The following is a 24,415-nucleotide window of genomic DNA, read 5'->3' as shown; positions in this document are numbered from 1 at the left end:
TAACGCGGGGAGTCCAGTCCCCTTCTTCCCAGCTTCTCACCCCCTTTCGTCTTGAATGATTCCACCTACAGACTCCATTTTTCCCACTGCCTCGCCCAGAGGTCGCAGTCACCTCCCTGACCCCGCCCCCGCCCCCCCCACCCCCCCGCGCTGGGTCTCCTTTCAGATTTCCCTCCTCTTTCCTTTGCCTCTTCTCCTATTTCATCCAAGTCAGATCTGAAGGCGCTTCTGATTGCAACTATGTGCAGTTTCCCGTGTCTGCTGGAGGTGGGTTTTGTTTGTTTTGTTTTGATGGTATCCTAAAAACCACTTACATGACACGTTTCTCCTGTCTTGGAAAGGTCTGTATCAGTACACTTAAGCCAAGATTGTTCCTTTTACTTCTTCGATCCTGTACTCTACTGTGCCCGCAGGCTTCTAAGAACTGTTTTCGTAGACGTAGTAGTTTCGTAGTTTTCGTTTGCTACTTTGGGGTACCTTCTTTTGCTGTGTTGTTTTTGAGCGTGCCATGACTCTTTTTGTATTTTTCATCAACCCTGAGAAAAAGGGTACTTTTATAAAAGAAATGGAGACGCAGAGAAGTTGATTCACTCAGATTACAGCTACTGACTGGCGGAGCCCCATTCCCCTCCTCACTCAGTCACTGCTTTACCCATTCACTCCGTGAAGATTTATTTAATCACTCATTCTGTGCTGGCGACCTTCCAAGTCTAGAGTTTGAGAATGAGTCTTTAAAAATTAAAAGCCTGGGATTTATTTAAGAATAAAATATTTACTTTTCATCTCATTAGTGAAGTGACTTGTAATCTTTGATATTAATTTATTTCAGGCCACAAAAATCATCAGTGTACACGCTTGGATTTCATTATAAAACTTTTGCTGAACAAATGTAAGGTAGAAATGAAAACCCTAGACCGAAAGCTTTCATTCAGTAGTGGTAATTCTTTTCATTCCAATCATTGTAGGGAGGCCCCTTTAAGATCAAACAGACTGTGCCCAAATCCCCCAATGCTACTTAACTAGTTGGGCAAGTTACTCATCATTTTGAGCCTATTTCTTCATCTTTAAAAGGAGGATAATGGATTTGTTGCATACATAAAGTGCTTAGGCGAGTGTAAGTTATCTGGAAAGCACTTAATAAATATAGTTCCCTTTTCTTCCCCTGTCAACTGTAAATTTATCATTAACAGTGAAGAGTAGAATGTTTTCATAATAGGCAAACAAGTCTTATTCTTTCCCATCCTGCACTAAACTGTCCTGGAAACAGTATAAATACGTGACAAAATGTGTTTTAGTTTCACTGCCTCTTCTTTCTGTAGTCTACCATTTGATTGATGTGTTTATGAGAAATGAATGACAAGGTAGCATGCGGTGGAAGAATCCCAGGATGGTTGTAATCTACACCCTGGATGATCACCCTCAATTCGTGGAAAGTTGGATGAAAATAGTAGTTGAGAAAAATATACTGAGTTTTAAAAATATGATCTGACTAGTTGCTTTCTTCTTTGCGCTTACCACCTTCAGGTAGGACATGAGTTTTCTAATTATCTTTAAAAGATTTTTACTGAAACAAATTCACAAGTCTTTCTTTTTGGGGAGGGAGGGGAGCAGCTTTCCTATTTGTTGGTTGGTTTGTTGTATTTTAAGAGGGATGGAATTGCCGATTTACCATTACATCTGTCCCATTTCAACAATAAGATTAGAAAATGTATGATTTCAAAATCATCTTCAAATCAAAATCATCATCAAAACAATAAAGTGGTGTTCCAGATCAGAGAGAGACTTGTTATGAGTTCTACAAAATCTTTTCTTAAAAAATGGAACCATTTTCCAGCCTACACTGTTCATGAAAATCAAATGCACCTCTTGGCAAAGGAAGAGATTTCAAGTGTGTAAATTCTATTTTCTGATACAGGATATTTATTTGTCATTAGCCAGCACTCTACCTGTTCATACTATAGATGTGACTGCTTTCTATTCTGAGTATATACTAAAGTGTATAGTTTCAGCCTTCCTTAAACAGATAAATGATAATGGATACAAAATGCTTTAAGTGTAGCACACTTTTCAAATGTTAACTGTAAAGAGGAAAAACATATTATAGATTCCTGTTTTTAAAAATTACCCATAGCCACTTATGTTCCAGAACTAGGTCATATTTTTTGGGTGGTCAAATGTTTATATTTTATAATGATTCCTGGCTGTTACAAATGAGTTTTGCTGAAACCTAGGAAACTAGACTGCATATTGTTAATGGAAAACATATTCTCTTAGGTGAGTGATATTCTCAATTATTGTTTTTTATAATTAAATGTAGATGTTAGCATATAGGCATTGCTTTATTTTTAGAAAATTTGGGATTCATGGGTAGGGAAAGCTCAGAAAACAGATTTCTTAAAAACAAAATTGCTTTTTTTGTAGAATCTGTTTAAAAGACACTTTGGAGCAATTATATATATATATACATATATATATATATATATATGTATATATATATATATGTATATATATATATATATATATGTATATATATATATATGTATATATATATATATATATATTTTTTTTTTTAATGGCAGAGAGGGTTGTTTTAAGTAACACAGAGGGAAAGACATGATCTTCCATTACAGTGACAGCACTTAGCCATAATCACCATGTCAGGACATCTTCTTTACAGGTAAAAGACATTGAATAATAGAATTTACTTGAGAAAGGCTGAGACTATTTTGAATTGTCTGGTCTTGAGATATTTATCAAGCAGGGGCCAGTACTTCTCAGAGAACCATAACTACTTAGTGGGTGATTTTCCCGGACTGCCATCTTCAAAAGTGCTACCTTTGACAGTGACACAAAACAGTAGCTCTCAGTCTTAGCGGCCGAACAATTGATTCTAATTGTCTTCACTGTTCCCTCTTTCCTATCGCAGAATCGGAAGACTTTTTGATGGTACAGAGCCCATTGTTTTGGACAGTCTCAAACAGCACTATTTCATTGACAGAGATGGACAGATGTTCAGATATATCTTGAATTTTCTACGAACATCAAAACTCCTCATTCCTGATGATTTCAAGGTGAGGGATTCATATTAAATTACCAACAGCATAAATATGTGCTTTGTTTTGATATGCTCCAAAAAATATTTCCAGTTCTACGTTTTTAACATACACCAACTCTAATGGCATCAGAGGTTTCTGACATGGTTATACTGTCTTAATGAAATAGAGTATATGGTCATTAAAGTTTTACATGGCCAAAAGAGGACAACTTTTATGTGAAGAATAGAATTACAACTCATTTGAATACATTGAAAATAAGTTGGTTAAATTCAGAGCTTATTTCTGACAAGTCTTAGGTAGAGAATAAAAGGAAACCTCCTTACCTTAATAAAGACTTTCTCTCCCAGAAATTTAAAGGAAGAATTATACTTATCAGTAAAATTTTAGAAATGTTCCCTTTTAAAGTTACTAACAAGTGTTAAAGTTAGTCCTACATGGTGCTGGCAACTCCAGGCAATGAAATTAGACAAGAACAAATAGAAAGTGTTAATATTAGAAGGGTGTATACAAAAATGTTATCTTTGCAACTGTTAATACTTCTCTAAATAGAAGATTCTAAGGGATCAATTAAATACTATTACAACTAATAAAGAACTCATTAAAGCATCCACATTCAGGGTCAATATATTACAATCAACAGCTTACCAATAGAAGACCAAAAGCCAATTATAAAATGTAATGGGAAAATGTACCACTAACAGTAACAACGAAAATTATAACACCCAGGAATAAACTTAAGAAATATGCAAAGCCTGATTAAGAAAACTGCAAATCTCTACATACAAGTTTAAAACAAGAATTGAATAGATGAAGAGACATCCTCTGTTCCTGGTTGGGAAGCTTCAATATTGTAAAGATGTCAGCTATGCCCAAATTAACTTATACATTCAGTGCAAACCCATTTAAGTCACAAATTTTTTTAATGAAATATGACCCATTTATAAAGTTTGTGTAGAAGAAAAGAATGCTTAAGAAGAGCTAAAAAATATTTGGTGGTGATAGTAATGGTGGGCAATAGTGGATGTGTCCTACCAGACATCACAACATACTATAGCGCTACAGTGATTAGAAAGTGTGATCCTGACAGGGCTAAATTGTACACATAGATCAATGGAGAAAACAGGGTTTGGAGACAGATGTGTGTGTATGTAGGAATTTGATATATTATAAAGGTGGTATTTCAAATCTGTGGGAAAAGAAAGGAGTAGTCAGTAATTGGCACTGAGACAATTGGCACTAAGACCTTTGGAAAAAATGTAAAGCCAGAGCCCTATCTCTGTCATAAGGTCACCAAAATTCCAGGAATAAACATAAAAATTAAAGCTATAAAAGTATTGGAAGAAAATAAAAAGGAATTTCCAAAAGTATAATTTTCAGGCAGTGAGGGCCTACTTAAGCAAGACTTACTACCCAGAAGCCATCCTTAAAAAAAGAAAAAAATGGTTGAACTAAAGACACCATATACAAATAAAAGACAAGTGTCAGACTAGTTGAAATATTTGCAACAAAAAATTAATATCCATCATAAAAGAGCTCCTAAAAATCTATAGGAAACATGCAAACAATCCAATGGAAAACATTTAAAAATGTAAACAAAAGCTTCTCAAAGAAAAGAATAGAAATTGCCAATAAACATTTGAAAAGATATTCAATCTCTCTAGTATCAAAGAAATAAAACTTAAATGAGATACCCCCTTTTATCCATCAGATTGGCAAATATTAAAAAATTGGTAATATATAGTATTGGGGAACATACAGTGTGGTTGGGAGTGTAAACTATTAAACATTTTTGGAGGACAATTTAGTGGTAGTTTTAATTTAGTTTTGATTTAGCAATTCCATGTCTATTAATTTATCTTCTAGAAGTAACACATAAATATGCAAAAATATATGTACATAGAATGTTTATTATAATTATATTTGTAATAGTAAAAATTGGACACCATTAACAAATGTTCAACAATGGCAGATGGTTACAAATATTACACACTATTCATACTATGGATTAGTTGATGTATGGGGGGAAAAATCACCAAGATTTTATTCAGTGAAAGAATTAAGTTGCAGAATATGTATAGTATGTTTCTATTTATGTAAAAAATTATGGGTATGTATGTGTCAATAGATAGAAAAAGATCTAGAAGAATAGATCCCAAATTAATAGGGGTTCGGGGGGCTCTCATCCATCCTCTCCTTCAGGACTTTGACCTGTGGGGTACGGGCCAAGGATGACTAGCCATATGGAAAAGAGAGTGTAGAAGGGTCATATCATGTACACATTTCTCTTACATGAAAACAATATACATTTGGCAGAAGAATAAGAGAATCATAACTGCAACGAGTGCGTGCAGTTCCCCGCAGCCCTGGAATGAATCGGAGGAACTCTTGTGACCCTGCTGCTCCCCAGTCAGTTGGGGGTTCCCGGGGGCCTCTCACGGTGCTGAGCAGGATTCCAGGGTTTACAGACATTGGAAGTTGGTTTGTGCAACGTGGCTCCTAAATGCAAAAGTCGGCAACTTTACCAGGGATGGTCTCCTCCAACTCAGGAAGGAAAACGTATTGCGAGTCTCTAATACGGCGCCTTCCTAGACGGTGTTCAAGGATGCTCTTCAACGTAGACACTCTTCTCTCCACTTGCCCTTTCCTGCCTTCCCCTCGTGCCACGTCATTCATCTGCGAGCATCTTCCGCAGTGGCCGCAGGGGACTCTCCGGGCTCCAGCCCGCAGTCTAGAGCTGGGGACCCACCTGCTTAGACACGAGGGCAGAGCGAGCCGGCGGGTTTAGACAGCGGGCCCCTCGCTGCAGGGACCCCCCCAGCTGCAGAGTTGACAGCCGGCCGCTTCGCACACCAGCTGCAGCGGATCGGGAGCTCGGAGGGAAGTCTTCTAGAAAGCAGGCAGAGGCCCTACGTGGAGATGCGAAGCGGGGCTGAGTCCTGCACTGGGCAGAGAAGGGAAGGAAGGAGTGGGGGAGGGGGAGAGGCCTGCTGCGCGTGGGCGGGGGCTTTGGCAGGGACCCCAGCCTCTCATCAGACCCGGCGCCCCCGGGGGGCAGGCGTTCACTCCCAGGTTAGGGCTGGGAGAGCAAGTCGGCGAGTAGAGAAAGGGCTGAAAGAATGAGAGCCAAGGTTTCCTTCCTCTCTGGTGTTTTCCTAGAAGGAAGGCACTAGGAGTGGGAAAGGGGGTGGAGGAGAGAAATTTCACCTTTAGCTCTATTTGAAGGTGATTGCATTTCCAGACGCCCACTCAGAACATTGACCTGGGTAGTTCACTGGCTCCTTAAACAAGCTGCCCACCCAGGAGCTGGCGGGGCCCACCTCCTCCTCCCCGCCGCCGCCAGCACCGTGAAACCCGCGCCTCTCCCCTTGCGTCCTGTCCTTCTCAGTGAAAATGCCAGAATCCACCGTCCTGCTCCAGGCCCCACACTCCCACATCCATCCATCGGTGGCTCTGCCTAGAGCACCCTCCAGACACTTCTCGAATCAATTCACCCCTCTCATCCCCCCTCCCTAGTCCAAGGCCCGGCAACTCTCTGGATGACTCAGGGTCGCTTCATAATTGGTGTCCCGTCTCCCACCCTTACCCCTTCTCATCCACTCTCCATGTTGAAACCAGGAGACACTTTTTTCCATTAAACTTTTTATTTTGAGATCATGGTCGATTCTCATGCAGCTGTTAAGAAATAATGGAGAGATCCTGTGTTACCCAGTTCCCCCCACCCCAGTGGAACATCTTGCAAAATTATACTACAACCTCACAACTGGGATGTCAGCATTGTCACAGTCAAGGTACAGAACATTTCCATCATGGCCAGGATCCCTCCTGTTGCCCTTTTGTAGCTATGCCCTCCTCCCTCTCCCCCTCCTCCATCTCCCACCCCATCCCTCACCAAGGGACGCTTTTAACAAACGTCGTGTATAGTGACTTGCTCCTGCTTCAAACTCTGCAGAAGTTTCCCATTCCTCGTTCATGGAGCAAAGCAGCACATCCCTGTCAGAGCCCACGAGGCCCCTGCCCACCTCACCCGGCTCTTAACCTACACGTGTGCCATACCATCTTCTTGTTCCCCTTCAGAGCAGCCCGCTGTGTCTGTCTGATGCTCTTTCCCTGGCCTTTATTTGTCACTTAGGGCTCATCATATTCATCACTAAGCCATCGTGTGCCTAGTCTAGCTTAGATTTGCCTGTATCCCCGCTTCTCCCTGGTCACACACAGTGTATTTGTAATTATCTGTCTCTGTTGTTTAGCACTATGTACCCAGCTGTATGTTAGCAAATGCTTTCAGCTGCAAGTGTTGAAATAGCCAATCAACAGCACCTTAAACTAATGGAGATTTGTTTTTCTCACATAAGAAATCAGAGGTCCATGGCTGTTGGCAGTGGTATCTGCTCAGTGATGGTATCAAGGACAGGACTCTCTCTTTTTGTTTTGTCACCCTCAGTGTTGACTTTCTGGCCTCATGCTTGTCACCTCAGGGTCTTAAGGTGACTGCCACAGCTCCAGGCATCACATCCTCATTCAAGGCAGGAAAAGGGGACAGAAAGCTTATAACTCACAAGACTTCGTCCTTGTCAGAAGATTCCCAGGTTCTCTTTATATCTCATTGGCTAGAACAGAGCCTCCCCTAGCTGCAAAGGAGGCTGAAAAAGTGAATTTTTTTTCTTTTTCAGCCTCTACAGTGAGAGAAATGGGCAAAGGCTAAGGGGCTGGGAATAGCTATTGGGGAAGCTAGCCAGCAGTGTCTATCACACTAGCTCAGCCCTGCACGTAGTAACATGTAAATATCTGTGGCATAAGTGAATGAATACATGGATGGATGAGTAAATGAATGAAGTGAGTCTCACATTCAAACCAGATTCTCATTCATACCTGGTCGTATACTTCCTTATATGTGAACTTTGGATATTTTGTATGTATATCCTGACTCTTTAACTACTTTGTAAGAATCTCACAAACAGGATCATTTTTATGTTTTTCTAGAGGACATTGTGTGCTGGACACGTAATAATTACTTAGTATTAATTAATTTAAACACAGCCGAAAAAGGTCAAAAGAGTCATAGGAGACCAGAAACTAACTATAAGTAGGCAGAGTACACTTCCATTTAAAATCATATAGGACTAAATGGAAAATATAAAACATGTATGTATGTAATATCATCATCCTAAGCTACTTGTCAGGGTAATATATTAATTTATAATTTCCATGATTAAAAAAGATGCAGACTCCAGGGAATATAAAACAATTTATGGGGAATTAGAGTCAGAAAATGATAATAGCCATTTGTTTTTAGTTGCTTTATGTTCCAGAAACAGAGCTAGGTGTTTTAAACACATTTAAATGTGGCAGGCATTATTTTTCCTCCAAGAATATTCAGGTTGGATGCTGGGTAGAGAAAAACTGCATGGGAGATAAGCTGTGGCCCATTCCAGAGGACAGTCCCTTGAGGACTCACCCAGTCACCACCCCCAGCCCCCCACCCCCGGCTAGGATTGGGATGGGTGCTTCGCTGTACCTTTGGTGCTCCCTTGGGATTCCAGAGCTCTGAAAGACCTGCTGTTCATCAATTCTAAGCAGAGAACACACCCTTTAATTGCCTAAGGTTTTAACTGTAGCCCACAATTGAGGAAAAAGACAAAAAGCATGTCAGATGAAACTCACGTATCCCAGGGCCCTGAAATGTTTCCCACAGAACCTCTGGGTGACAGGCTGTAAATTACAGGGAGTCTGGAACCTGGCAGAGCAGCCAAAGGACAGGTGATGATGGAAGTGCATCCACCGCAGTCTGTGCGATTCACAAACATGGGCGCACACAGATGGGCTCAGTCTGCCCGTCCCTGAGCAGTACTATAGTGCTTTCTTCCTTGGCAGAGTTTATCTCCTGACCTTGGGAAAGGGACACGGCACTTGGCTGGTGGAGAGAATCCCTCTTACTGGGTTTGCAGGGAGAGCATTCCTTGATGACCTGCTCCCCTCTCCAGCTATTTAACGCTGGGTTGAGCAAATGCGTGAAATCTTGAAATCACAGCATCTTACGACCCTGAAAATCTCGTTCTGCAAATGTGCCGTCTGAGCTAGATACCCATTTAACAATTTAGATAATTTCATACTTCAGAACACCACTTAAGTGGCAGCTGCTTGTGCGCTGCTCCCACTGAAAGGCGTTGGAATCTGTTCTCTAGATAAGTGATTGTAGAACTTCTCTGCCGTGTTTTATTATGGATAATAATAAAACTTCCCTTCATTTCCCCTCACCCCTAATTATACTGATTTGTTCACTGTTGCTCTATCTTCTGCTCACTCCCAGGCATGCATGGGCGTGTGTGGGTGCACACACCCATATACACATGCATGCACACAGTTGGCATTCCCAGCACATCAGGAGTCCAGAGCTTTGGTTCCTTTTTTGATGGGGAACCACAAAATTACCCCTCTCTAGGCTTCTATTCTGAACCCCTTTGGCAAGTGCCCCCATGTTGCTAACATCTTTTGCGGTCTCTGGATAGATGTCTCCCCTTCTTAGATAAAGAAAAATTTGCTAACAGACAGCCTCCAGCTTACCTCTCCCTGGCTTAAGTTCAAAAGTCTATTAGTTATTTCTAATAACATTTTAATATTGCAGAAGAAGTATATGTACATTGTAGGAAATCTGGAAAAATAGACAAGCAAAAAGAAAAGTTTCAACAGTATATTCCCACCACTCAGAGATTGCCGATGTTAAAACTTTAGTGCATAGGCTTCTGGGTCTTTTGCTATGCTTATTTCAGACAATATCTCTACCTTTCCATTTTAATAAAATTTTATTTCCTCTAATACTGCAACCATATTCAGATTTCCCTGGTTGACCCCCAGAATGTCCTTTCTATGTGGGTTTTTTTGTTTTTTTTTTTTTTTATCCAGGGAGTCTTTATTTTTTATTTTATTTTTGGCTGCGTTGGGTCTTTGTTGCTGCGTGCGGGCTTTCTCTAGTTGTGGCAAGTGGGGGCTACTCTTCGTTGCAGTGCGCGGGCTTCTCATTGCGGTGGCTTCTCTTGTTGAGCACAGGCTCTAGGCGTGCGGGCTGCAGTAGTTGTGACACGCAGGCTCAGTAGTTGCGGCTCGCGGGCTCTAGAGCACAGGCTCCGTAGTTGCGGTGCCCAGGCTTAGTTGCTCTGTGGCATGGGGGTTCTTCCCGGACCAGGGATTGAACCCCTGTGCCCTGCATTGGCAGGCAGATTCTTATCCACTGAGCCACCAGGGAAGTCCCTTCTGTGTGGTTTTTCCAAGCTGGTATCTGATCCGAGACCTCAATGAACCTAGTTATGTCCCTTCCTTTTATTATCTAGCATAGTCCCTTTTAATATGATGCTGACTTGCTGAAGAGACCGGGCCAGTTGCCCTACACAATGTCGCACCATCTGGATTTGTCTGGTTGCTTTGTCATGTGAGCTCATTACGCTAACCTCTCATTTCCTGTAAACTGCAACTTGTATCTAAAGACTTGATAGGTTTAAGTTAAATGTTTTGGTGAGAATACATCTCCAGTGATGTTGGGTACTTCATATTATGTCACATTAGCAAACACATGTGGTTGAATCACCATTAATGATGCTAGGAGTGACCATTCAATCAGGGTGCATTCTGTGCTCCTGTAGTTGCAACAAAAATGATTCCTGTCTAGCTCAGAGTTTCTCAGCTCACAGTATTAACATTTTGAGCCACATGATTGTTGTGGTACGGCTGTCCCGTGCATTGTCGGATGTTGAGTAGCATGCCCGGCCTCTACCCACTACGTGCCAGTAGCACCCAACCCCTCCCAGTTATAGAACCAACAATGTCTCTAGACACTGCAAAATGTCCTAGCTTAAGGAAAAGAGGAAGGAAGGATTTATGGGAAGGATTCTCGTTTATCTCACAGAATTAGTGGGAACATTCTCTCAGGGGTGGAGACACCAGGGCAGCTCTGACGACCTCGGTTGTGGGAGTCTGTGGGCTTCTAGAATGCTGCCCTTAACCTGGCTCTGCCCCAGCAATGCCCAGGGTCTCTCTCCCCTTTTTTGGTTCCACAGAGAGACCATCTGATTGGCTCCAGTTGGCTCCGATGCTGGTGCTTTAGCCAATCAGCTGTGGCAACACAGACATGGCTTCTAGGTACTCATTCCTGAGGAACGAACTTTCTCAGAGGAGGCAGAGTGCTGAGCTGGGGAGACCCCCCCCCCGCCCCCCACCGGAAGTTTCTTCTTCCCTAGCACCTGAGAGGGTGCCCACTCACGATGTCGGCCCCCGCCCACGGTCTCCACTCTGCCACCTAGAGTTTGCGTCCCTGCTGCAGAGACCGTTGCTCCTGGTACGCCTGCCGAGGCCCACTTCTCTCCCTCTCCCCAGGACACCCCCTCCGAGGCAGGACAAGCTGCAGTAACCAGAGGTAGCAGCCAGCGCCAGCGCCCTGTCAGATTGCATCCCAGCCCTGGCCACACGCCAGGGTGTGGCTTCCAGATGCACATGGATCTGCCTTGGACTCTGCCATCGGCACCCTGTCAGATAGCATCCCAGCCCTGGCCCTCGCCACACCTGCACATGAGCCCTAACTCCTGCAGCCTCGTGACCCGGTGACTTGCCGCGCCAGGGTGTGGCTTCCAGATGTACCTGCATCTGCCATCAGCACCCTGTCATTGTCGCCTGTGGACACCTTAGCTTTTCTCTGGGAGAGTCAGAGAGTGGGGGGTGGAGACAGTGGCCGGGTAGAGAAGGGACCTTGCCACCTCTCGCGTTACCTTCAGTAGCCATCAGGCCTGGGCATCCTTGGCCCAGGAAAAGGAGTGGTCGGGAGGAGCTGGCAGATGGTGTTCAGATGGTGCTGAACAGGGAAGAAGCCTCCTGGCCAGAAGTAACAAGTGGTAGCAGGGCAAAAGGAGTGAGTGGGCCAGTCCTCCTGGGCTTTGAAGAAAAGGAAGGGGTTTGGGGGCGGGGAGAGCAGACTAGGCAGAGCACAGAGGAGTTTTAGGGCAGTGAAACTACCTTGTATGATATTATAATGGTGGATACATGTCATCAGACAGTTGTCCAAACTCACACAATGTTCAACAGCGAGAGTGAACGTGAGGACTTCGGTTATGATGCGTCAGTGTAAGTTCATAGATTGTAACAAATGGACCAGTCTGGTGGAGGCTCTGGGTAGCCAGGGAGGCTGTGCATGGCTGGGGGGAGGGGGTATATGGGAAGCCTCTCTACCTTCGGCTCAGTTTTGCTGTGAACAAAACTGCTCTAAAAAAAGAACACTGAAAGGAAGGAGAAAAGGAAGGAAGGGAGGGAGGAAAGGAGGGTTACAGAGCCAGGGAAATTAAGAACCTGAGAGGTCCCAAACCTCAAACACTGAAAAAACTGTGATGGCCCACCTGCCCCTAAAAAACAAATGTTGTTAAAGCAAAGTTTGATAAGGATCTGTTTTTGTTTCTGATTACTACATGGATGCTATCGCTGAAATGTAAAATATAAAATCCTTTCATTTCCCCTCATTGTCTTGGCGCCTCCTCTTTGCAGGTGCCCAGATACATACATACCCTGCCTTCTGGGGAACCAAGCGTGGCCCTGGAGACCCCGGAGAAGGATCCCCTGTCCCGAGCGTGGGTGGGAGAAGAGCTTCTAGAGCTCCGGGGAGGAGTTGGATGCATTCCTCGTAGAAAAACCCTCTTTGTGCCCACGGTACCTAGCATGGCCGCTGCACAGAAACAGGTCTTAAAATGAATGAGTGAGTGGCTGAGTTGCCTTTTGAGTGGAAGGACCTGTGAAACTTCAAGTACATTAGGCGTGAAATAAGCCTTTCAACGGTTTTGTGGAGCTAGAAGCCGCGTGTGGTAGGCTGAGTAATGGCCCCCAAAGGTGTCCACATCCTAATCCCCAGAACCTGTGAATGTCACCTTACGCGGCAAAAGGGACCTTGCAGATGTGATGAAGTTTAAGGGTTTGGAGATGGGGAGATGATCCAAGATAACCCAGGTGGACCCAAGAGAACCACGGGAGTCCTTAGAAGTGAAAGAGGAAGGCTGGAGGGTCAGAGTCGGAGAAGATATCAGGAAGGAAGTGGTGTGATGGTTAGCCACGGAGCCAAGGAATGTGTGGGCAGCCCCTGGAAGCTGGAAAACACGAGGAACCTGATTCTCCCCTCGAACCTCCAGAAAAAAAGGCAGCCCTGCCAACACCCCGTCTTTGTTCTGTGAGACCCATTTCAGACTTCTGACCTCCAGAACTGCAAGAGAATAAATTTGTGCTGTTTTACACCACCAAATTTGTGGTAATTTCTGACAGCAGCAGTAGGAAACCAATACACTGTGTATATCACTTTCCTCCCTGTATGGAAAATGTCTTCTGAATTCAAATATTTAATCAAGAAATAAGCTTTTGAAAAATGGCCCATCTGCCTTTTGGGGTCCACCCACATTTACTTTCCTGTTCCGTGTACTTCTCTCCAAGGTCTCAGGGAAGCCCAGTGTATTCACCTGTAAAATGAGATCTTGATCTTTCTGCCTCTCAGAATTATTGCAAATCTCAAAAAAAAAATTTTTTTTATTTAAAAAATATATATTCTAGGATTTTAAATTATTTAAACAGGATAATAGGTCTGTGAATAACCTATCTTTTACTGAATATGAGGCTAAGCAAGAGATATGGTTGATGCTGTCTTAACGAGAGAAGGTAAAATCAGCGTGGGAGCAGAGAAGAGTAATGGCCACTAGAACATTCTGGACCTGCTTTGCTGAAAGCAGACACGGATGCTTTGGATTCACTTCCTTCAAAAGAAGAACTGGGGCCATACCTGCTGCAGCCCCGTAAACGCCTGCCCATTTCCGCCTCGTCCCTTGGGAACAAGAGGCTGAGTCGTCTAGAGTTCGTAAAAGCCAATGAAAGGAAGGCGGGCATCATCAGATCGGAACTGAGTCTGCAGGGAAAAAGACTTCAAAAGATTGAGATACCAGAAGAGATGAGCACAAGGCCAGAAAATCTAAAAGGAAACAGGATAAACCCTAAACAACGTGAAATGTAGACAGTAAAATTATATGATCCTGATGGAGGAAGGAAAGGAGGACGAGGTTTCTGGAGAGAGTGGCCGTGGAGACTGAATCTGTTCTGCAGGGAGTTCTCGGATGAGACGGGAGGCGGGCGTCAGGAAGCAGAGAAGGACGGATGTAAAGGAGCCTGCCATGAAAAGAACAGCCAGCGTGAGCTTAGCTGTGCAGAAGATGGTTACGGGGTGACCTTTCTGGTGCTCGGGCTGGTGGGGGACGATGCTGGGAGGCGAGTCAGAGTGGGGAGCCAACGGCCACGCCAAGCGCCACGTGCTCAGCTGTTCTCCAGCCTTCACTCCCTAGCGCAGGGGGCGGCCCTGCCTGCAGACCAGATGGCGCCGCGGTAAAGGAAGAAATGGAGCCAAGATAGTCAAGAGACAGTAAAAGAACACCTGGCAGCTTGAGGTAGTTCAAGGCTAGGCCTGTGAGATGACGTCCCAGGTGCAGGATGACCTTCGGGAGAGCCCTTTTAATCCTTCACTTTAACGACCACTTACTAGCAGGGTCCTTGAGACGTAACTGAGCAGGGCCAAAAGGCTGATAAGGGCCAGTGTTTCCCTAATTTTCCAAGAGCAGCTAATGGTAACTGTGAGCAACCTTATGTAGGGAGGGGCTGTCAGTCCATGGGCGGACTTCAGAGTGGATTATTACACACTTGGTTTGTGAACTCAGAGGAAAAAAGGAGGAGGTCAGAGTCAGTGTAGGGGGGACTTGTAACCCAGGCCCTGTGAGTCTCATTACTTTGGGGTTATGGTAGACAAACTGGTAGATCAGGGCATTGGCACGGACACAGGCTCATACAGTAGCAGGGCTGGAAGCAACTTGAATGCGATTGATTCCACTCGCTTGACAGGTAAGTGGACTGGAGCCCTAAACAGTTAAGGGGACTATCTGGCAATATGGTGACTTGGAGCCCCTCCCAGACCTCCAGCCTTTCCCCTGGAGTCCCACCCAAACACACAGTATTTCAACAAGAATCTAACAAATGCCACAGTTATGGGCTGGATTACAGATTGTATAACCACTTGGCAGCCAGAATCCAGAGACTTAATTTATTACCTGACTGTCAGCCTGAACAAAAGCCTGTATGTAGCCCTGTCCTCTCAGGACTTTTAGAAATGATTCACACATAGAAACAGGACACCCAGTTCAAAATGACACAAAAACGAGAGGGAGACCGAGAACATTGGGTGAAAGAATTTGAATGTTTCTCAATACCTTGGAACAAACTCAGAGCCTACAGTATGTCATTTAAAGAGGGATAAATAATGGAGGACTTAACATTTTTCACAAACGCTGAATGAGGAAGGCCTAGCTCCATAGCAGCTTGGTGAAAAAGGTGTAGGGATTTCACCGTAAGCCGAATAAGCAGAATGTGAATAGCGTGATGGGACTGTGGGGGTGCCAGGAAAGCTAATGTGACCTTATGCCGTGCGGTGGGCAGAACGATGCCCCCCAAAGACGTCCATGTCCTAATTCCTGAAATCTATCACTATGTCACCTCACACAGCAAAAGGGATTTTGCAGACGTGACTAGATGAAGGGTCTTGAGATGGGGGGATTATCCTGGGTAATCCAGGTGGACCCAACATACTCAAAGGATCCTTACACGTGAAAGAAGCAGGGGAAAGGGTCAGAGTAAGAGGAGGAGACGTGACAACGGTAGCAGAGCGGGGAGTGATGCAGGACCAGAAGCCAAGTGATGCAGGCAGCCTCTGGAAGCTGGAAAAGGCAAGGAAATGGATTCTCCCCTAGAGCTTCCAGAATAAACACAGCCTCAGTGACTCATCTTGGACTTCTTCTGATTCCCAGAACTATAGGAGAATAAGTTCATGTTGTTTTAAGCTACTAAACTTGTGATCATTATTACAGCAGCAACAGAGAACTAATACAGACTGCATTCATAGCGGTTACAGTGTCCAGCCAAGCAAAGGTGGTGCAGTGCACTCATGAGATCACATTTGAAATGTTAGGTTCCATTCTGGTTTGGCTTTTAGGCAGCATGTTGACAAATTCAAGTACAGTTGACCCACAAACAATGCAAGAATTGGTGGGCCAACGCTCCTCGCAGATGAAAATCTGCATATGATTTAGTCGTCCCTCTGTGTCTGCAGTTACACATCCGCTGATTCAACCAACTGCAGATCATGTCGCACTGTGGTACCTGTTTAGTGAAAAAAGTCCACATGTAAGTGGACCCGTGTAGTTCAAACCCGTGTTGTTCAAGGGTCAGCTGTACGTACTAGATGTTGAAGAACTTCGAAGTCATAACAAATGAAAAGGAGCTGAAACGATTGGGTATTTTCAGCCTGAATAATATTTAGACCTAACAGTTGTCTTCAAATGTTTGAAGGGTTAACATGTCAAAGATTAAGATCACTGAAACCCCAGAGGGCGGAATTAAGAACAAATAAGTTGAAGTTACAGGAAATTCAGGTCATTCTAACAAAGACATTTACAACAATCACAGCTTCAAACAAAGTAAATACTGTGCCTTGTTAAGTAGTAAGCTTCCCATCTCTGGAAGCATTCAGTCAGAGGCTGAATGATCACTACTCAGTGACATTAGAAAGGATTCCTCCATAGGGTCAAGGTTGGTCAGGAAGACTGCTGTGAGCGCTTTTAAGATCTGAAGACTTGATGGCATGTTTTTCACCAGAGTCCCGATTCTTTTTCATGCTAAAATTTGTAATTAAACCTCACAGGAAAATAAAAAGCAGTAGCAGAAGTTCTCACTTCTATTGCTTGTGTAACTCTCAATACTGTTTAACTCTCCTTGAGAGCTGTCATCTTGATGAGTAAGTAAGATATTAAGGTTAGTATGTCACAGTTGGTGGACTTCAAAGACGGCCAGGGCACGGTAGTGGGGTCCCCAGGTTGACCAGGAGGAACCTGCAGTTCCCTCACTCCTACCCTCAGGCTGGGCTGGTCTGGGGGGCTCGGTTCTGCCCTCAGAGGGGCCACACCTCAACTTGGCTGTCAACACCTCAAATCGAGCAGTATCTCCTGTGAGACAGGAGGCGAAGCAGGTGAAATGAGACGATGGGAGAAGTGGGCTGCTCTCCTGCAGGGAGCCAGGCTCCTGTAGTGATGGGGTTGCTAGGAGACGACAGAGCAAAGCAGCATCCCCTTCTGCTGACCAGCGTCCAGGTCATGTCTTCCACCTGGCCCGAGTTTCCCAGCACGGAAGGTAGACGATCCAGCTAGGGGCCCACTCGTATTTTCTTGCCCCTCCACACTGATTTCTGTGGAAGCCTTGAATAATGCTCCAGCTGTTGATTTGCAAGAAAAAGCAAAGTGCCAAATAAAGCAGCTCTCCTGAAGTCATGACCTCCTATGCTCCGTCCCGAGGCCTCTGGCGGCCCTCAAGCCGTGGGCTCAGGCATTGGCTCTCCTGCAGGCACCAGGCACTGCCTGCCAGCTCCAGCCCGTGGAAGGAAGGCGAAATGCGTGTCAGTTGATTAAAATGTTCTCAACCAGCGTGTCTGGACAAGTGTCCACGTACCTCACAGCCAGAGATGATTGTGGCCATAGCTACGTTTAGACATAATATTGACCTGCTTGATAACATTCTCCCTAAGCTGCTGCCTCCCCATCATCCTCTTTTGTCCTCCCATTCAGTGGCTTGTGTGTGTTTTAATAGATTTTTTTTTTAAGACAAGAGAAAAAGAAACCACGCCCGAAGACTGGGTGACTGCGTTTTCAGAAGTGGACTAGCTTCCTTTCCTGCACATCTGTCTTTCGGGAGCCCAGGCCTGAGGCTGTCTCACTCTGTTTGCCTCTCTCACTTTGTGATGGGGGCACCGAGGGCTGGTGGAGGGCAGTGCGTCCTCCATCAGCCTCCCCCAAACCATCACCCATCCCACAAGTTTAGGTAAAAACAGCATGCGTGCCCTCCAGGTGCCCATCCACCCACTCTCCAGCCCCACCTCCACCATGGCCCTGCCCCTCCCCCTCCCATGAGAAGTTCTGGAGCTGCCACTGAAGGCGACGAGGAGCATAGGCTCCTGGTGAATGGTGCACAGCTATACCTCCCTCGCCTCGACCCATCTAGGCGTTCCATCCAGCGGCCATAAAGTGGATTCTCACGGACACAAACTGTAAACACCCAAAGGCATTTTTCTACAAAAAGAGAAAAGTCTTGGTGAATCCTTTCACATCCTAGTTTACTCATCTGCAAAATGGGAATAAAAATGGTTCCCAAGTCACTGGGCAATTATGGGGATTTCATGAAAGCACTTAGAAGGGTCCCACCTGCCCCTTAATACCCTTAGCTCCTATCGTAATCACTGAATGAATGAATGAATGCAAATTGAGTCTGTATGAAAGTGTTATAAGTGAAAAATTTACACCCAGATTTGATTATTGAAATAACAGGGGTGAAAAATTCACCTCTCGTATGTGGACATTTTTGGCACCTTATGTTTGCATTTTACACTGTGAAATACCTTTTTTTTTTTTTTTTCAGGACTACACTTTGTTATATGAAGAGGCAAAATATTTTCAGCTTCAGCCCATGTTGTTGGAGATGGAAAGATGGAAACAGGACAGAGAAACCGGTCGCTTTTCAAGGCCCTGCGAGTGCCTCGTGGTACGTGTTGCCCCAGACCTCGGAGAAAGGATCACGCTTAGCGGTGACAAATCCTTGATAGAAGAAGTGTTTCCAGAGATCGGCGACGTGATGTGTAACTCCGTCAATGCAGGCTGGAATCACGACTCAACGCACGTCATCAGATTTCCACTGAATGGCTACTGTCACCTCAACTCAGTCCAGGTATAGTGTCGTCACACACTGTGTGTTATGCTGTTATCTTGCCTTCATGTGGTACCTTTCCTCCAGAGAGCTGGAGAACCCTCACATGGTTGGGGGGCGTAAACTGTTCACCCCTCTACAGCAGTCATTCAGTCATTCCACAAACATTTATTGAACATCTACTGTGTGCCGGGTGCTGGTATGAGCACTGGAGATACAGAAGGGTAGAAAACAGACAACAGCCCTCTTTTCATGGAACTTACATTACGGGAATGGGGGTGGGAGGGTGCAAACAATACCCAACCTAAATGATGGGCAGGTAGTGAGAAGAGGATGCCTAGGGCAGGGAATCCTGGCAGGGGGAGCAGCGAGTTCTGAAGCCCCCAGGGTGGGAGCACGTGCTTGACATACTGAGGAGTATCAGGAAAGCCAGCGTGGCTTGAAGCGAGTAAAGGTGGGGTGGGCAGTGCAGAGCCCCCCCCAGGGACAGATGGTGGAGTGCCCCACAGAGGGTGGGAAGAGCTCTGGGATTCTTTGTTTTGGTTTCTTTTGGGTTTGGTTCCCTTGCTTGTATGAGTCAAATGGAAAGCCATTTGAGGATTTTGAGCAAGAGAGTGACACGTTGTAACTCGTATTTGAAAGTGAATATTCCAGCAACAGGTGGAAACCAGGGGGAGCAAGGGCACCAGTGAGAAAGCTGGTCCAAGCGATAACTGAGAAGTTTCCGACTCTGAATATCTTTTTTTTTTTTTTTTTTTTTTTTTGTCTGCGCTGCACGGCATGCGGGATTTTAGTTCCCTGACCAGGGATTGAACCCATGACGCCTGCAGTGGAAGCACGGAGTCTTAACCACTGGACTGGCAGGGAAGTCCCAAAGTAATCTTGTTTGTTTGTTTTTTGTTTTGGAGGCGCCGCACAGCTTGGGGGACCTTAGTTCGCTGTCCGGGGATTGAACCCAGGCCCTCGGCAGTGAGAGCGCGGAGTCCTAACCACTGGACCGCCCTGAATATCTTGAATGTAGAGCTGACAAGGTTTTCTGACGATGGCTCTGGGTTGTAGGACAGAAGCGAAAGATGACTAAGATTTTAGATGGAGGAACTGGGTGCATGGAATTAGTATTTTCTGAGATAGAGCAGTTTATGGCAGAAGAAGACTTAAGGGCAGAATTCAGAAGTTTGGTTGACAAGGTGTGAGGGGCCACGTGCCTTAGACGATGGTGATTGTCGTCACCGTCGTGACTGACGCGTGTCAGCCCTGGGCCAAGCGTTGTCCGTGCTTGTCTTCTTACACCAACCCTGACAGGTAAGCACTGTTAATTCCCTGTCTTGCTGATGAGAAAACGGAAGCACACCTGGGTCTTGACTCCAGGTCCGTGTGATTCAAAACGATTTGAAGTCAATGGAGTGAGGGTTTAGGGGCTTTTCTCTTTTTTTTTTTTTAAATTTTATTTCTTTATGGCTGTGTTGGGTCTTCATTTCTGTGCGAGGGCTTTCTCCTAGTTGCGGCAAGCGGGGGCCACTCTTCATCGCGGTGCGCGGGCCTCTCACTATCGCGGCCTCTCTTGTTGCGGAGCACAGGCCCCAGACGCGCAGGCTCAGTAATTGTGGCTCACGGGCCCATTTGCTCCGCGGCATGTGGTATCCTCCCGGACCAGGGCCCGAACCCGCGTCCCCTGCATTGGCAGGCAGACTCTCAACCACTGCGCCACCAGGGAAGCCCCTCTGTCTTTCTCATTGGAATGGGTCCATGGCTTTATTCAATATTGAACCAACAAAACCTCTCCCCAAACTCCAAGACTAGAAGCACCCACTCCACCATTCTGCCTCTTGAGGATGGTTTCACAACTATTTATCATTTTAACGTTTTGTGATCAGGTGTCTGAGAGCAGAGCAGCAGGAAACTGGCGGACACTGAGCCCTGGGCACGCCAGAAGAAGGCACACACCCCAGCAGGCAGCGGGTGGCCCCTGGGCGGTGCAGGCCCGGAGTCACACCCTGAGCTGCCCTGTGCAGTTCCTGAGCGGGGGGCCTCGGCTATTTAGAAAAGCCTCTAGAGCCCTGAAAGCCTTTGCCCTCCTCCCCGCGCCCTGCCCCGCCCCCCTCCCCCAGCTCTCTCTAGACAGCATTTCGTTGCTTCTCTAGGGCCCCACCCCTCGGGCCACTGAATAACTATCAGAAATTCACAAGCCTGACATGTTTCCCAGTCATTCGAGTCTGATCAGATGTGGCTTTTCATCTGGATTAGTTTCGTCCTATGACATGGCCATACGGGCTCCTGCTCCACCTAGAGGACAGGCACCATCCTCTAGGCATTCAGAGGCTTTGGGAGAAGGCACAGGAGCCCTGACAGCTACCCAAGTGATTTTAATATTCCCAAATGATCACTAACTTTAAGGAACTTTGCTGTTAACAAGTTGTGGCTTAAAAAGGAACGGTCAAGAAGCATAAGCTATCTGCATTACGCTGGAATAAGCTTTGCCATCTTCAGGGTAACATTGGATCATATTGAATAATTATCATATGCATATTAGACCCTCTGGGGAGGGAGCTTAGGGACTTCCTTATATTAACAATTTAGCGATCTAACAGCACTGAAAGACAAACGATATCAGAGTTAAGTTCTTTATTGTTCAGCTTCCTCTACCTTTGTAATTTCTCTCCTGATCAAGGCAAAAAATCCTCTCCAGGGCGGTGGTTTGGCCAAGCAGACTGGGGTGTTTCTTGCTGACAAGCTACATTCCTGCCTCTACTGGGGAAATCTCCTGAGAGCGAGCTGTTCACCTTTTTATTCACCTGCCACCAAAGCACATCTTAATGTGCTTGATTCTGAACTTAGAGATTGTTTTCTTCATAGTGTCCTTTTGCTGCCTGGTGTGCATATGCATTGTGAATTTATGTACAGAAGTAGACACTGCAGGGAAGAGTGTTCATTTTGTTCCCATAAGGACTTGTTGTTTTTAATTTGCCACCATTTGAAGTTTAAATTTTTAGAATGCATACTCTTGCTTTCCCATCCCATCTAGTTAACTATTTTGCAAAATAGCAGATTATATTCCATGCAAAAGTAGCCAACCAAAAAATAATAATTCAAAAAAAGACATAGTAAGGATTCACTGTACATTACATTTTGAGAGTTATTTGGTAACATTTCACTTTGTTCCAAAAATTTAAAAAATTTGAGCCAGGCATTTTTTTCTAAAGTTATGATCGAGTCATCTTGCCTTTAGAGTGGTGTAGATATAATTTAATTATATCCAGAATCCTGGCAGGGAACATTTGCAAGTCTAATATTTGTTGGATTCCTAAAGAAACAGCATGCTCTAGATCAGTTTCCTGTATTTCTGCGTATCTAAGAGTTGCAGGAAATGTTTCCTGCCTTCAAGAGTGTCAGACAAGTAGTGACAAACCCAGGGATCTTTCTGGCATTAGGTATTTGATTTCAAAATCAGAGATTATATGGGTTATGTTTGTATGAGAAGTTTAGAACATCTTTATTTTTGGATATATTTTCTACTACAGATCATGTACAACCATTGCATTTATTCTTGCCTCCCTGGATGCACACAAGGCAATAGAACTATTTCAAAAGCCACAAACATGAAAAGCTGTAGATAAACCTCGACTGTCTTTAATAGTCCATTTCTTCTGCTGTTGAAATTGCATCAGTCTTTCAAGCTGAAATATATTAACTCCGTATCAGGAAATTTGAACAATGGCCCAGTCAAGAGTGAATGAGTTGAGGCTGAATCACCGATGGAGTAAATTCAGATAATATCACTGTCTCTCCATAGTCTTTATCATCTCATCGAATATATGTTAGTGGTAAATGAGCTTTGAAATGTGAACCCTCTCTTTCTGTAGAGAAGGTGGAGTTGCACATTGCGAAAAACATGGGATTTGAGGCCAAAGAGACCTGAGTTGGAAACCCAATTCTATCACTTACTAGGAGTGAGCCTCAGTTTTCTCATCTGTCAAATGGACTAACTCCACCCATTATGCAAGGTGGTTGTAATGAGTAAATGAACTTGGCATGTGTAAAGCTAGCGTGTGAAGGAACATTTTAGGTGTTAAAAACGTTTGCTCGCTCCCTCCTGCCCTGTAATCCGGAGCTTTGTTTGAAAGCAGAAAAACAGAGAGATTTAAGGGTTGGATAAGATGAACCAGAGCTGCGCATGATCTCAAACTTTGGGACAGTCTTTGGGCTGTTTATGTGGCCAAAGGACCTAGCTCACCCCTAACTGCCTGCTTGTCTCGGCCCCTCGCAGGTCCTCGAGAGGTTGCAGCAAAGAGGATTTGAAATCGTGGGCTCCTGTGGGGGAGGAGTGGATTCATCTCAGTTCAGCGAATACGTCCTGCGGCGGGAACTGAGGCGGACGCCCCGTGGACCCTCCGTCATCCGGATAAAGCAAGAGCCTCTGGACTAAGTGGACATATTTCTTATGCAAAAAGGAGAAAACATACACAACAAATAATGCAAACAAGAAAGGGACATTTATGTGCAGTTGGGACAGCAAACCAAGTCCTGGACCTAAAATTGAATAAAAGACACATTTATATCCAATAGAGACCACACCTGTATTCCTATGGGAACAATTGGAATAGTGATATCCTCAAGGTGTAAAAAATATATAAATATATATATATATATGTCAAAAGGTAGGAAATGCAAAAAAAAGAAAAAAAGGTGGTAGCTACAGTTGGTGCTGTGATGGCCTTGAAGTGTCCTGGGCCTCCCGAGGCCTCTGACCAATAAACAAGCCATGAGCAGTGAGGACGCATCTCCTTACAGTTTCCATTGCCAACAGCCATCCATTCTTTCTTTTTCCTTTGTCCTTCTTTTTCCTTTTTTAAAAAAACAAGAACACTTAGAATCGCATTTCTTTGCATATGGAAGTTTCACGTCTCTCTTTAGACGGGGGACTAGGCAGGACTTCAACTCTCCTGAGCACACTGCATTCGAAAGACGTTAGACATGAAATTTTAAATGTAGTTTGTACAGAAGTCACACTTTTTTGTCCGCCTCACAGATGTGAACATGACTTTGTTTTTAAACCGATCAGTTTTGCAAAGGGGCCAGAATTATTACTTGTTAGAGTTGCTCCAGTTTGAGTCTGCTGCTTTCCTACAATTTTTCAAATTTTATAATGTATTAAATACAATAAACTCTGTTTAAAAAATAAGGTCTGTGTGAAACACACGTGTTGGGGTGAGGCTGTATTAAAACGGAATTTTTCTATTTTAAAATTTTCTGTGTCGAACATTAAAAAGAGGCCTAAAAGCTGAGGCCAGTGTTGAGATCCAAACCCACTAAAGGATAAGGATGTCGACCCTCATTCTGAACAGTTCTGTTCCTGCTCTGTAAGTGTCAGCTCGAGTGCTTTGTTATTCTGCATTGGTTAGCAACATAAACCTTCCTTCCTGTGAGTTTACAAATTTCAGTTCTCTCTTGCTGCAGAGCGAACCACGCCCAAATTTAGCAGCTTACAACATTTTCTTCTGTCTCTTGATTCTGTGATCCTCTTGGGTGGATTGGCCTGCGTGTGATGTCATCTGGGGCGTGACCGG

General features: G+C 44.7%; 1 protein-coding gene across 7 annotated transcripts in view; it reads left to right on the top strand.

The window, feature by feature from the left end:
* The window catches only part of KCTD1 (potassium channel tetramerization domain containing 1), a 180,346-nt gene extending 156,316 nt beyond the window's left edge, over positions 1–24,030 (top strand). For all 7 annotated transcript variants that reach the window (XM_068563362.1, XM_068563363.1, XM_068563366.1 and 4 more), the window contains exons 3-5: positions 2,927–3,071; positions 18,567–18,872; positions 23,116–24,030. In XM_068563362.1, coding sequence (XP_068419463.1) covers positions 2,927–3,071; positions 18,567–18,872; positions 23,116–23,274 — 610 coding nt within the window. In that variant the 3' untranslated portion in view covers positions 23,275–24,030. The remainder of the gene's footprint in view (positions 1–2,926; positions 3,072–18,566; positions 18,873–23,115) is intronic.
* The last annotated feature ends 385 nt before the right edge of the window (positions 24,031–24,415 follow it).

Source organism: Eschrichtius robustus, chromosome 14, assembly GCF_028021215.1.
Source record: "Eschrichtius robustus isolate mEscRob2 chromosome 14, mEscRob2.pri, whole genome shotgun sequence".
NCBI classification, from domain to species: Eukaryota; Metazoa; Chordata; class Mammalia; order Artiodactyla; family Eschrichtiidae; genus Eschrichtius; species Eschrichtius robustus.
This window is presented reverse-complemented; position numbering and strand designations above follow the sequence as displayed.